The 14,449-nt window shown below is 40.5% G+C and overlaps 1 protein-coding gene across 22 annotated transcripts in view; it reads left to right on the forward strand.

Moving 5' to 3' along the window:
• The window catches only part of NEB (nebulin), a 220,175-nt gene that overhangs the window by 136,267 nt on the left and 69,459 nt on the right, over positions 1-14,449 (forward strand). For all 22 annotated transcript variants that reach the window (XM_047771926.1, XM_047771945.1, XM_047771947.1 and 19 more), the window contains exons 92-107: positions 3,086-3,190; positions 3,291-3,602; positions 5,044-5,148; positions 5,988-6,086; positions 6,282-6,383; positions 6,509-6,616; positions 7,082-7,393; positions 8,704-8,808; positions 8,917-9,021; positions 9,647-9,754; positions 10,548-10,655; positions 11,036-11,149; positions 11,819-12,016; positions 12,944-13,048; positions 13,647-13,751; positions 13,850-13,954. In XM_047771926.1, coding sequence (XP_047627882.1) covers positions 3,086-3,190; positions 3,291-3,602; positions 5,044-5,148; positions 5,988-6,086; positions 6,282-6,383; positions 6,509-6,616; positions 7,082-7,393; positions 8,704-8,808; positions 8,917-9,021; positions 9,647-9,754; positions 10,548-10,655; positions 11,036-11,149; positions 11,819-12,016; positions 12,944-13,048; positions 13,647-13,751; positions 13,850-13,954 — 2,196 coding nt within the window. The remainder of the gene's footprint in view (positions 1-3,085; positions 3,191-3,290; positions 3,603-5,043; positions 5,149-5,987; positions 6,087-6,281; positions 6,384-6,508; positions 6,617-7,081; positions 7,394-8,703; positions 8,809-8,916; positions 9,022-9,646; positions 9,755-10,547; positions 10,656-11,035; positions 11,150-11,818; positions 12,017-12,943; positions 13,049-13,646; positions 13,752-13,849; positions 13,955-14,449) is intronic.

Here is a 14,449-nt window from a genome sequence, read left to right on the forward strand (position 1 = left end):
ACCCCATTCTTAAAAGGTGCACGTAGATTTTCACATGCACTGGGTCCCAGAGCAAAGCAAAATCTCCATAGGAATCTGGGTCAAACCTGACTGCAGTTCTTAGAGGACATCCTGGGAAGGCAGGGCTGAATGTGGCTTGTTGTGGGGGAAGGACATTGGAAGCAAAGCTCTCAGGAATATTCAGCAGCATGCCTTTCTCTGGAGGTGGCCATTTTGGGAAAATCTGGCCCCACCCATCAGCAAAGCCCCAGGGCAAGCCACAATCCAGGTGGGATCACAGCCCCACCCATCAGTAAGCTGCCTAAAGACCCCCAGGCATACATCCGCCTCTAATCCCATCCAGAGACTAAGCCCCACCCACCAGAGGGATTAGAATCAGCTCCACCTACCAGGGGGCAGGCATCAGCCCCTTGCATCAGGAGGCCAGAAAGGAGTGGCATGATATACAGCAAGCCCCTGTACCAACTTCAGCCACAAGGGGGGCAGCCACCAGAAGTAAGACAGGCTACAACTCTATTATCTGTAAAAAGGTCACCACACCAAAAACCTATAAAAATGAAAAGACAGAGAAGTATAACTCAGATGAGGGAGAAAGGAAAAACCTCAGAAAATGAGCTAAGTGATGAAGAGATTCTCAGCCTCCAGGAAAAAGACTTTAGACTATTGATGCTGAAGATGATGCAAGACATTGGAAATAAACTGGAGGCAAAAATGGATAACTTACAGGAAACACTGACCAAAGAGATACAAGATATAAAACTTAAATAAGAAGAGATGCAAAATACAATAACTTAAATAAAAAATTCACTAGAAGCAGCTATCAGCGGAATACAGGAGGTAGAAGAACAAATAAGCCAGGTGGAGGACAGATTAGTGGAAATTATGAATGAGGAACAGAAAAGAGAAAAAAGATTGAAAACAAATGAAGAGAGTCTCAGAGAACTCTGGGACAACATTAAACACACCAACATCTGTATTATAGCAGTGCCAGAAGAGAGAAGGGGACAGAAAAACTATTCCAAGAGATAATAGCCAAAAACTTCCCTAACATGGGAAAGGAACCACTCACTCAAATCCAGGAAGCGCAACGAATACCATATAAAACAAACCCAAGGAGGAACACCCCAAGATACGTATTAATCAAACTGGCCAAAATTAAAGACAAAGAGAAAATCTTGAAAGCAGGTAGGGAAAAGAAACAAATAACATACACGGGAATCCCGATAAGGCTATCAGCAGATTTTTCAGCAGAAACTCTGCAGGCCAGAAAGGAGTGGCATGATATACTTAACATGATGAAAGGAAAAAACCTCCAACCAAGATTACTTTGCCCAGTAAGGCTCTTATTTAGAGTTGAAGGAGAAATCAAAAGCTAAGAGAATTCAGCAACAATAAACCAGCTTTACAACAACTACTAAAGGAACTTCTCTAGGCAGAAAAGAAAAGCCCACAACAGGAAACAAAAATACCACCAATGACAAGGCTCACCAGTAAAGGTATATATACTGTAAAGATACGAAATCATCCACGCACAATTATGCCACCAAAATCAGAAATCATGAGACGAGGTGGGTACAAATGCAGGAAACTGGAGATGCACTTGCAATTAAGAGGCCAACAACTTAAAACAATCTCATATATATAGAGAGACTCTTATGTCAAAACATCAGGGCACCTGCAAAAAAGGACAGAAAGGACAGAACAAACTTTGCAGAACAGATACTGACTCACAGGACTTAGAAAAACTTATGGTTTCCAAAGGAGACAGTTCAGGGGGTGGGGGGATGCACTGGGGTTGTGGGATGGAAATCCTATAAAATTGGATTGTGATGATCATTGTACAATTATAAATATAATAAATTCATTGAGTAATAAAAAATTTTTTTAATAAATGAGAGAAATAAGTTATATAGCTAACTACACAGTTTAAGCAAGTTCAAGAAAGGGACCACTTTCGTGGATCACAGGGATTTTCCTGTGTGTAGAAGAAGTCTGGTCTTAGAAGAAGGATACACACACACACACACACATAACCACATAAAAATATTACATAATAAAAAAATTGCATAACAATATATGTAATAAAACAAAATAAAAACAAAAATAAAAACAAAAATAAAAACATAGTTATACATTTGCATTAAATATTCTCTAGTGTACTATATTTAAATGTGGGGAATACTTTTTGCTACAGAAAACAAGTCAAATGTTAAAATAGGCCTACTCAAAATTCATACAAAAACTTGAATGAAAATCCATTCAAAACTTGTCCATATTACAAGGACAAAATTTATCTAAGCACTCATTTTTCAAATATACAAAAGCTATGAAACTATCAGTAATTGAAATTCATTTCTTCTTTCTGCCCTGTTCAGTCTCCCTTAGTGTGATAGGTGTGAGATATATATTTAAATTATATATATTTCATTTATCAGTACATTATCAGTACAGAATGTATCCACTTAAATGTGAACATATATTTAGCAAATTTTCTGTAAATCACCCACCACTTCATTAGATATCTATTTATACGCAAAAAGGTGCTATACTTAGAAAATGGCCATTATATTCAGTGGTGCCTCAGTAAGATGATTTAACATTCCCAAACAATTGGCATTATCAATAGTATTAGAAGATCTAAGAAACCATATAGAAAGAAAAAAACTCACAAATGTAAAGTTTATAATCCTGAAGATTACAAAACTGAATTGAATTAGAGAATTAAACAGAATTATTGAATTAAAGAAATTAAATTCAATAGTGGCCCATTAATATCTGAATTTAAATGTATCCCAATGCTGTGAATACACCTATATAAGTAGTAATAATACATAAACCATGAGCAACTACATTGATGTTATAATTCAAAAAAAAAAAATTCTTGTCAAGCTCAGATTTTTGGATTCCAAACATGATTTTGTACACTTGTTCAATGGTACAGAATTATTCTTTCCCCTATTCTCTTTTTTTAAATTGGCTCTGAGACTTCAGAACCATACCCCTGTGATACTAATTCTACTTGAACCCTTGGAGTTATTAGTAAGTGTGAATCTGGAATGATAACCCTATTTTTCCTCCTCTTCAGAAAATTTACCGTGAAGGTTGGGATGAGATGAAGATGAGCTGTGATGTTCGGCTGGATGCTATCCCCATTCAGGCTGCCAAGGCCTCCAGGGAGATTGCCAGTGATGTAAGTGTGGCCTCATTTAACTCCTCAGTTTTTCAAACCAATGCCGTAGGTGCATCGAAAGCCGTACTGTGATCCATCTGTTTTGTTTCTCCATCTCCAGTATAAATACAAGCTTGACCATGAGAAGCAGAAAGGACACTACGTGGGAACCCTCACAGCCAGGGATGACAACAAGATCCGCTGGGCCCTCATAGCTGGCAAGATTCAGAATGAAAGGGAATACCGGCTGCACTGGGCCAAATGGAAGTCTAAGTTCCAGAGCCCTGCGGACATGCTTTCCATCACGCATTCCAAAAACTGCCAGGCTCTGGTCAGCAACATTGATTATCGCAATTACCTGCACCAATGGACATGCATGCCTGACCAGCATGATGTGATTCAGGCCAGGAAAGCCTACGATCTGCAAAGCGATGTGAGTGCCCTGCATTTTAGCCTGAGCTCTTCTGTCATTTCCTTGTGACTTCCAGAAAGTTTATGTTGTTAAAACCTTGCATCATCACTTCATGTCTTTTTTATTTTTTAATTTATTTTTTATTGTTATTCCCCCCAACACTTTTTTTTTCCACTGTACAGCATGGGGACCCAGTTACATGTACATGTATACATAATTTTTTCTCGCAATGTGCTGCGTTGTAAGTATCTAGACATAGTTCTCAGTGCTACACAGCAGAATCTCATTGTTAATCCATTCCAAGAGCAATAGTTTGTGTCTGTTAACCCCAAGCTCCCAATCCCTTCATGTCTTTATACAGCCAAGAATTTGGTGTTGGTTAGACCTTATAGTATAGTATCAAAAAAAATCACCAGAGCCATGAAGGATCAGATTTTGTATCAAGAAATACGTGGTGGAGTTCCCATTGTGGCTCAGAAAGTTAAGAATCTGATATATGTCCTTGAGGATGTGGGTTCGATCCCTGGCCTCACTCAGTGGGTTAAGGATCCACAAGCTGAAGTATAGGTTGGAGATGTGGCTCAAATCCAGTGTTGCTGTGGCTGTGGCATAGGCTGCAGCTGTAGCTCAGATTTGACCCCTAGCCTAGGAACTTCCATGTGCCACAGGTGGGGACACAAAAAGGAAAATAAGGAGTGGTTCAGTGGTTAACGAATCTGACTAGGAACCATGAGGTTGCAGGTTCGATCCCTGAACTTGTTCAGTGGGTTAAGGATCTGGCATTGCCATGAGCTGTGGTGTAGGCTGTAGACACGGCTTGGATCCCGAGGTGCTGTGGCTCTGATGTAGGCCAGAGGCTACAGCTCTGATTAGACCCCTAGCCTGGGAACCTCCATATACTGGGTGCAGGCCTAGAAAAAACAAAAAGACAAAAACAAAACAAAACAAAAACAAAACACAAGTGGTAGTGTGTATATAGTTCTTAATTATATCAGGTTAATGACAACTATTGTGAAAATATTATTGCTATAGAGTTTAAGTTAGCAACAGAGGTTTAAATCATAAATAAAATATTGGCAGTCCATGGAAAGAATGGAGGCATAGATAATGCTTTTTTAACTGACACAGTATTTAAAATTTTGAGTTAGTTTGCCCAGGTTTTTAAGTCAGGGAATTTTGTATGCAAATCTAGGGTTTCCTGTTTTTATTGAAAAAAGCAGAAGATGCAGTTCTGGACATGTATTACCCCTTAGCAACAATAACCTGGAGTTGAATTGAGGCTAACCCTCTTGAAATAGAAAATATGGCCCCAGTTTGTTATACCACCTGGCCTCATAGTTAATTTACTTATTTAATTTTCTTCCTGCTCCAGTATGTCATTCTTAAATTGAATTTCTCCATCCGACCAATGGATAGAATAAACATGACCAGGATCGCCAACTTCCTCCTCTTATTTTCACAGGCTATTTACAAGGCCGACTTGGAATGGTTGCGTGGGATTGGGTGGATGCCAAGTGATTCTGTTTCTGTCAATCATGCCAAACATGCTGCGGATATCTTCAGTGAGGTATTCTAAGATCTTATCCTGCCATTCAGCATATTTCCCACAAGACTGAACAAAAATACGTTAGCCAAAATGCAGTCATTCCCTATTAGCAATTTTAAGTTTTAATTGCTGTCATTTAAGCCAGATGTACATTTTTCAAAATATCCCGTACTGTCCCTATCACAGCATGGGACCACACCCATAAGATATATCTTACTTAATAATGCTTGGAATTGTATAAATGGAGAACTTCTTTTGTGAACAATAGCAATACACCTGAGAGAAGTTGATCCAACAGAAAAAAATGCATTAAGTACACATAATGATACATTACATGACTTTGGGAGCTAAGCAAACCTGCTGCTTTAAAATCGGTGGAGGGTATAAGAAGTCAACCCATTTGTTAAAAATAAAATGCTTAGGGAATTCCTGTCATGGCGCAGTGGTTAATGAATCCGACTAGGAACCATGAGGTTGCGGGTTCGATCCCTGGCCTTGCTCAGTGGGTTAAGGATCTGGCGTTGCAGTGAGCTGTGGTGTTGGCCAAAGACGTGACTCAGATCCTGTGTTGCTGTGGCTCTGGTGTTGGCTGGTGGCTACAGCTCCGATTAGACCTGGAACCTCCGTATGCCGAAGGTGTGGCCCTAGAAAAGACAAAAGACAAAAAAATAATACTAAAATAAAAAATAAAATAAAATGCTTAAAAAATGCTAAGAAGAAAACCAAGTTGCCAAGAGGGTATTGTTGAAATATGACATTCTCTGCTTCTAGTGAGAAAAGTCCTGAAATGCAGTGTATCTTTCTCAGCTCATACAGGACCAGAGACTACAAATGTCTCAAAGTTATTTTCTTTCCCGCAGAAAAAATATCGCACGAAAATAGAAACTCTCAACTTTACCCCTGTGGATGACAGAGTTGATTATGTGACAGCGAAACAGAGCGGTGAAATCCTAAATGATGTAAGTACATATCTTTCTAAAATTGCCCAGTTGGGACGATGCGATTTCTAAAGCTTTCACACTGGTTTACACTCAGCGTGAAGTTTTTGTCTGAGGTATCAATTGTCATCACTGAGATGACTGATGCTAGCGTTTGCTTGGACAACATTGTTTTCTTGACATCGAGGAACTTACCTGCTTGCCTCTCATTTCTAGATTAAATATCGGAAAGATTGGAACGACACCAAATCAAAGTACACCCTCACAGAAACCCCTCAGCTGCACGCTGCCCAGGAGGCAGCCCGGATACTGGACCAGGTATGGATTTTACCTGGATACGTGATACTGTGTGTGGGCAGAGGACTATAATATAACTATAGGAGACTTATCCCTCCATTCTGACTCCTCGGTATAACCCTTTGTCGTGGCTCTCTGTCTTCCAGTATCTCTACAAGGAAAGCTGGGAGAAACAAAAAGCCACTGGTTACATTTTGCCTCCAGATGCTGTGCCGTTTGTTCATGCCCATCACTCTAGTGATGTTCAGAGCGAGGTAATGTATTCTGATCTGAATGCACTTTGCAAAGGCTGGACCTTGCCCACACAGGAACCCAGTTGTGCTAAGGCATGGTGGAGTGTTCCTTGTTGGCTGGCAGACCTGGCCAGGCTGGGGCATGTCAGAATAACTTCTGGTCCTTTCCCCATGGGCTTTTGGCATTCTTCATCTTCTTTTTCTTCTTGGCTTCTTGAAAAACTATTGTTTGCATTCTTTATTTTTTCTTCTGTTCCCTGCTTCTCTAAAAATTCTAGGCCTTCAAATAAAATATTACCAGAAATATAAAATAAGTATTTTATTTAGTTTAAAATGGGTAGTTCTTCATATCTATTTCAATGTTTTTTGATATTTATTCTTGGGGGGGGTAACAAAACTAGGGGACAGAATTTGCCAATATTTCAAGCTCCTTTTGTTTTGTGTGCCTGTAAAAGCTGATGGAAGCTCTGTTCCTCTTCCCACCAGCTGAAATACAAAGCTGACCACATCAAGCAGAAAGGTCATTACGTTGGTGTTCCAACGATGAGAGATGATCCTAAGCTGGTTTGGTTTGAGCACGCAGGCCAGATTCAGAATGACAGACTATACAAAGAGCACTATCATAAAACAAAGGCCAAAATAAATATACCTCCTGATATGGTGTCGGTGGTGGCAGCCAAGGAGGGGCAGACCCTGGTCAGTGATATTGATTACCGCAACTACCTGCATCAATGGACATGTCACCCTGACCAAAATGATGTTATTCAGGCAAGGAAGGCCTACGACCTGCAGAGCGATGTAAGTGATTTTTGTTTCTTAATTATCTAGAAATGTATGGTCTACTGTGAGAATCATAAGCAGCATCCTGAAACCACCAGTCACTGAAACTTGGAACTTGAACTATTTAATTTGCTTCCAGACGGGAATTGAGGCTAGAAAGGAAGTAGAGAAAGGTTAGGAGCTGTGATGGACTGCTTTGCCTACTGGCTATGCATTTCTAAACAACATCAGGTGAATTTTTTAAAAATCTACTGCTTTTGTACCATCTCGCCATCAACAGCTCCTCACATTTGCATGGAAAATTATCAACTGATTTAAAATAATAATTGGCTTGGGTGGGAGTTAGGATTAAGTTGGGATCTTGGCAAGATTAATTAGTAATATCATCAAAGACCTGGGCATGCCTCCTTTTGTTTTGCCAAGTCTCACTTCTTCAAGGTATTTATGAAGGAGTTGCTTGTAAGCAATCAAAGCAAAGAAGACACAAAGTACTGATGAGCTGCCTGAGGGCCCAGAATCCCTCATGCAGAGGTTTGTAAAGCTGGAGTAGAGAATATATCTCAGGCCATCTCCTGTGAAGCCTGAATCAGGATCTCTACCTGTCACCAGTGGTCTGTAGGGAATGGAAACACAGTGCATCCATATCATGTTCAGGTGTGCCAAGGAGCTAATCCTGCCTGGATCTTCTAGGCATTCTCCAAAGGCAAACAGGAAGTCAAAGACTGCCTGTAGCATAGGTATTGAACTTGAACATACAGCTCACCAGTTGCTGCAGCAGGATGGTCATCGTGGAACTTTGATCAGATTAGCAGCTCCCCTTCTTTTGGTATGGGGTGGCCTGAGAGAATCTAGACAGTGCGGGGAGGGGAGACATGCCTCCCCCTACCCTCTGATACATATGTGTTTACTTGTATGTTTTCCTTTACTTAGTCTTCATGCCACACATATTTCTACATGACTACATCAAGTCCACCTCTAACTTCCTTGGTAAAACCTTTTCTTACGCTCACGAGTGAAGCTCCCACAGCATTGGAGTAGCGTTGCACTCAGTGCTTCCCACTGTCCACTTTGTAAATGACTTCTCTCTATACTCAGACACCCTCTTGAATCCATATTCCTCAAATCACCTTGTATAGTTCCTCATTCTTAGGAACAGTCTCAAGAAATATTGCTCAGGTGTACAGGTAAAATCATGACTGAATCAATGAAACAATAGCACTACAGAGATTGCCTCAGAGCTTCTGAAAAAAAATTATTTCTAATCTGCTGTCTGTCATCCTGTGTCTGGGTAATTTACACCTGCCTTGTGTCTCCTGTCCTACTCTCAGAATGTCTACAAAGCTGACCTGGAGTGGCTCCGAGGCATTGGTTGGATCCCCCTGGATTCTGTGGACCATGTGAGGGTTACCAAGAACCAGGAAATGGTGAATCAGGTACACAAAGCCTATTCTTCTTAGGTAAAGCTGGTCTCCTTACCTGCCATGTGGGGATAGGTACCTTGTAGGGGGACACCTGTCCTAACAGTCTCTATTTCTTTACAGATAAAATATAAAAAAGATGCTCTTGCCAACTATCCTAACTTTACAAGTGTGGTGGATCCTCCTGCAGTTGTTTTGGCCAAGATTAACTCAGTCAATCAAAGTGACGTAAGTTTACTTTGTGTATAGTGAGGTACACAGACTGGGGAGTTAGTTGTCTATCATTGGACAGACTTGCTTAACTCCAGATAACTGCTTATAAGAAAATGGGGAGGAATTCCCATTATGGCTTAGTGGGTTAAGGACCTGATGTTGTCTCTGTGAGGATGCAGGTTTGATCCCTGGCCTCATTCAGTGGGATAAGGATCCAGCAATGCTGCAAGCTGTGGTATAGGTCACAGATGCAGCCTGGATCTGGTGTTGCCATGGCTGTGGCATAGGCCAGAAGCTGCAGCTCCAATTAGACCCCTAGCCTGGGAACTTCCACATGCCACAGGTATTGCCGTAAAAAGAAGAAAAAAAAAAGGAAAGAAAATGGGGAGTAAATTATAAGAAAATCTTTGTGGGAAATGTCACTAGTAGGTGGAATTCTGTACCCACTTTTAGATAATATCTAAATTATTGTCCAAAATCTTCCATTATATTAGACTACAAATTATATATCATATAATGAAATTTAACCAGTTTGGTAATCTCTAAATGCAGATTAATTACTATCTCCCTAGGTAGATCTTGTGAAACTTTAAATATCTACTTAGAATAATCAAAGATTTTGTTTTGTTTTCTCTCCCAGGTAAAATATAAAGAAACATTTAATAAGTTATTAAAGGGCAAGTACATATTTTCTCCAGATACTCCATATATCACCCACTCCAAAGACATGGGAAAACTCTACAGTACCGTAAGTTCTGTTTTATGTGATGCACAATCCAGTTCCTAATTTTAAGCTCTTGTCAGTATTCATATTCTTGACTGATTTTGTGAATAATTGAACTTAAAAGGAGAGCTATTATTTTTGTTGTATTTAGTCTTGTGTTTTTTTAGAAGCAGCATTAGTCAGGGCAAGTAGTATTTATTTAGCTGGCATTTTTGAGCCCCTGTGATGTGCCCGGCACTGTGGGAGGTGCTGAAGAGTAAAAGCTCAAGGGTCTTAAAGACCTTTTAAGAGCCCCTACAATTGAGAGGGACAGACATTCAAATGATGAGATAAATAATAATGCAGCAAGTGCTATCCCAGCTCTAGGTACACACAGGACTGAGTGACCACCAACAGAGAGAAGAGGGGAAAGGCTGGTCTCTCTTTAGTCATCCAATATCCCTAGCCAACACATGGAGGACTTGCCCTCTGGATTCTGATTCGTCTAATCTTAAGTGTGATGTGTTTGGAGCGTATGTGTGTGTGTGCCCAATGGGAAGCAGACTTTGGTGACTCTCTCCCTGTGTGCAAATTTGTTTTCACTTTTATTAGAATTGTAAATGTAAACTTGTTGTAAAATACCTCAGAGTTGATAAATTTAATTTACAACAAGCCCAAAGATTGCGCCCTATCCTTAGATAGCATACTAATAGCTGATAATGAAGATTTAAGCCTTGCCTTTACACGTAAATATTTTACCCCGATTTTGCCACTTTCTTCTGAGTGATGTCTGAAAGAAGTTGAACGCAAGCATTTGTTGATACCATCTTTGTCCTAGATACTGTATAAAGGGGCTTGGGAAGGTACCAAGGCCTACGGCTATACCTTGGATGAACGCTATATTCCCATTGTCGGAGCCAAGCACGCTGACTTTGTGAACAGTGAGGTCAGTAGGACTTTATCCTATCAAAGGTTTGAGGGTCTTTATCATGGAGCAAAAGGCTGGTTAGAAAATCCCAGTAGGGATTTTGATGTTGTGGCTCAGCAGAAAACGAATCTGACTAGTATCCATGAGGATGTGGGTTGGATCCCTGGCCTCACTCAGGGGGGTAAGAATCCAGTGTTGTCATGAGCTGTGGTGTAGGTTGCAGATGTGGCTCAGATCTGGCATGGCTGTGACTGTGGCATAGGCCAGCGGCTGCAGCTCTGATTTGAACCGTAGCCTGGGACCCTCCATATACTGCAGGTGTGGCCCTAAGAAGACAAAAAGAAAAAAAAAGAAAAAAGAAAATCCCAGTGATTCTCAATGTTGTACCTACTTTACAGCTTAAGTACAAAGAGACCTATGAGAAGCAGAAGGGTCACTACCTGGCTGGAAAAGAAATCAGCGAGTTCCCCAATGTGGTTCACTGTCTGGATTTCCAAAAGATGAGGAGTGTGGTAAGCAAAGTTCACTTTAACAGAAGATTTGCACACTTGAGTGTACTCTTAGTCTGCCTCTTTATGATCTACTCTTTGGTTCAAGATTAGCTGGGGCATGGGATAGTGAGGAATGAGCCAGTCTTAAGATTTTCCTTCCATCCTGCAAGTCAGCCTTATGTGCCTTTGATGGCTACGAGTTTTCACCCTTTCCCTCCTGCCCACACTACCAAACACAGGAGGGGCTCTGAATTTGGAAAAAGGGGGAAACACAGTCACTCTTTACCCTATGTTACAAAAGGATAGGAATTTTTTTTAAAAGAAGAATATGGAGTTCTGGTCGTGGCCCAGGGGTTGACGAACCCAATTAGTATCCAGGAGGATGCAGGTTCGACCCCTGGCCTCGCTCAGTGGGTTAAGGATCCTGTGTTGCTGTGGCTGTGGTGTAGGCCAGTGGTTGCAGCTCCTATTGGACCCTTAGCCTCGGAATCTCCATATGCCATGGATGCGGCCCTAAGAAAAAAAAAAGACAAAAAATAAGGACAATATATTAAAGTATTATTTTTTAACCTTAGTCTATTATAAAGGTATTGATCTGTATTGGAAATTAGGCTCTAAGAGAGATTTGATCAGAATGATTTACATTTAATTCTCTCTTGTTTTTGTCTTCAAAAATACATTATTCTTCAGTTGAACTACAGAAGACACTATGAGGACACCAAAGCAAATGTTCATATTCCCAATGATATGATGAATCATGTGCTGGCTAAAAGGTGCCAGTACATCCTCAGCGACCTGGAATACCGGCATTACTTCCACCAGTGGACCTCTCTTCCAGAAGAACCCAATGTTATTCGGGCCAGAAACGCGCAGGAGATCTTGAGTGATGTATGACGGCCTTTCTGCAACTTGGCTAAATGACAGGCTTCACCCAGCCCTGCCAGGGACCCCCAGGCTCCAGTTGTCCCTGTGTTCCTAAACCCTGTTGCTTTTTGGTACAAAGTAGCTTGAGTAACCATTTTTGATGAAAGAATCCCCTTGGAGCCATGAAACACCTATGTTAAATATTTAGTATGTTTAATATCAGACTGAATCTTAGCTGCTGTTCTCCTTGTAAACTTCTTTAGGCCAGGGCATTTTTTTGTTTTGTTTTGTTTTGGTAGTCATTTGGTTTTATTTTCTGGGATTAAAAATATATATAGGCATAAATGTTTTTATGTGATCCTCTTGAAGGTATCCTTTAAAATAACATCATGACTTTAATTTGTGTCTCTCGAATCAGTATTCTTCAGTGTCACTCTCAGCCTTGATTAACTGATTGGAAATTCAGATAGAATAAATAACTTCCATGAATATTTCCCCAATCCCTGAAAATCACAATCACCCCCAAAAGATTTTGTCCTTGTGTCATAAATCTCTGGAAAATACCCATGTTTGTTCATTGTTTATAGGGCAAGGAATAGTGTCACAGAGTGTTAGTCTGTGTAAATTGGCTTCTACCTGAAAAGAAATTTTCTGAAAATCTCCACTATAAATCAGGAGGAAAAAAAGAAAGAAAGGAAGAAAAATGACAGACCATTCTGCTGCAAGAGTGACCATGTGACACACATGACCTCTGTCCTTGGGGTTCCAATGAAGGTTCTGTACAATATCAGCACCAAAACTGCTTTTGTACAAAAGTGATGAACTATTGAGAAACCCACCCTGTGAATGCTAAGTGCTAAGCACAGACAAGGGCTGATAGGAAATTATCAAATGCTCTATTGTGAATTCAGTTAGTACTTGTCCCCTTCCACTGTTCCTTCTTGCTTACAGAATGTGTATAAAGATGACCTGAACTGGCTGAAGGGCATTGGATGCTACGTTTGGGATACACCCCAGATCCTCCATGCCAAGAAATCATATGACCTCCAGAGTCAGGTGAGTCAGCTTCGTAGAAATAATAGCTTGCTGTGAATCGATGGAGTCCACGGTGCTCTCAGTGGGGCAATTGTGGGGTTGTGCCTGTGCCCAGGCAGAGAAAGCAGCTTTCATGGGGCATGATCTAAGGGAACCAAAGCTATCTGGGAGGTGTTTTATCATAAACTACTCTCAAGCATCTACACCTTAGTTGTTCAGGTTAACTGGCAGGGAGTAGAATGCAAATACATACTTTGACCATAAGTAGTTAAGTTTTGAAGTGAAAAGTAGATATTTGGAAATTTCCCAGCAGAACTTCAGCCCCCATAGGGCAGACTATTGGAATGTTGAAATCAAGGGGCTGCCGTTAGGGACGGGAATATAGGCATGGAAAAGATGACACAGTGAAGAGAAGATCGGGCAAAGATCCAAACCCCACTCCTGGTCAAGAGAAACTTAATTTTGACAGCCATGCAGTCTGCAGGACTACAACGGTTGCCTCCTTGTCAGGATTAAAGCAGAAACCCTAAAATAAAGGCCCAGCTAAGTTAGCACAAATAGCTAAAGAGGATGGCATACCTGCATTTTACCATTTCAGTGACTTTGTTTTTCTTCACAGATATTATACACAGCAGACGGTAAAGAAAATCTAAAAAATTATAACATGGTCACAGATACACCACTCTACGTGACTGCTCTTCAAAGCGGCATTAATGCCAGTGAGGTGTGTCTTCCTTGTGCTTCTCTCCCAGGACAAGCCGTTATTGTCTTTATGTGCTGTCAAACAACAGAAAAGAATAATTCATCCTTTTTTGTCTGTAGGTGAAATACAAAGAAAATTATCATCAGATTAAAGACAAATACACAACAGTTCTGGAAACAGTGGATTATGACAGAACCAGGAATCTGAAGGATCTTTATAGCAGTGTGAGTTATTCTTTTCTCTGTATTTGAGTTCCCTTTTTCCCCTTTAGAGATGATAAGAAAATAAAAGGAACCGGCACCCTTACCTCAAAGGTTTTTCCAGTCTTTTTCCTGGGCCATCAAATTCCTGCTTTACCTCAAGGATAGCACAAAAGTTGATGTGCCCTTCTCAGTGCATCATAGCAGGTGGCACTTGATGTCAGTAACTGGGGATGTTGACCTTGATCACTTAGTTACAAAGTGATCTTGATCAATCAATGACCTTGATCACTAGCTCTGCTGACCTACTCCACTGTGAAGTTACTGTTTTTACCTTTGTTATTAATAAGCATCTTGGAGGAGATCCTTTAGGACTATGCGAATATCTTGTTTTTCCTCAAACTTTCATATAGTTTAGCATCCAATTGGTGGATCTTGCCTGCAAGATTATTACTGAGGAATATGCCTTCTTGTGATTTTCTGTTTCCCTGTTCCTTCTACATTTATTAATTTGAATTA

This window comes from Phacochoerus africanus, chromosome 3 (assembly GCF_016906955.1).
Source record: "Phacochoerus africanus isolate WHEZ1 chromosome 3, ROS_Pafr_v1, whole genome shotgun sequence".
Classification (NCBI taxonomy): domain Eukaryota; kingdom Metazoa; phylum Chordata; class Mammalia; order Artiodactyla; family Suidae; genus Phacochoerus; species Phacochoerus africanus.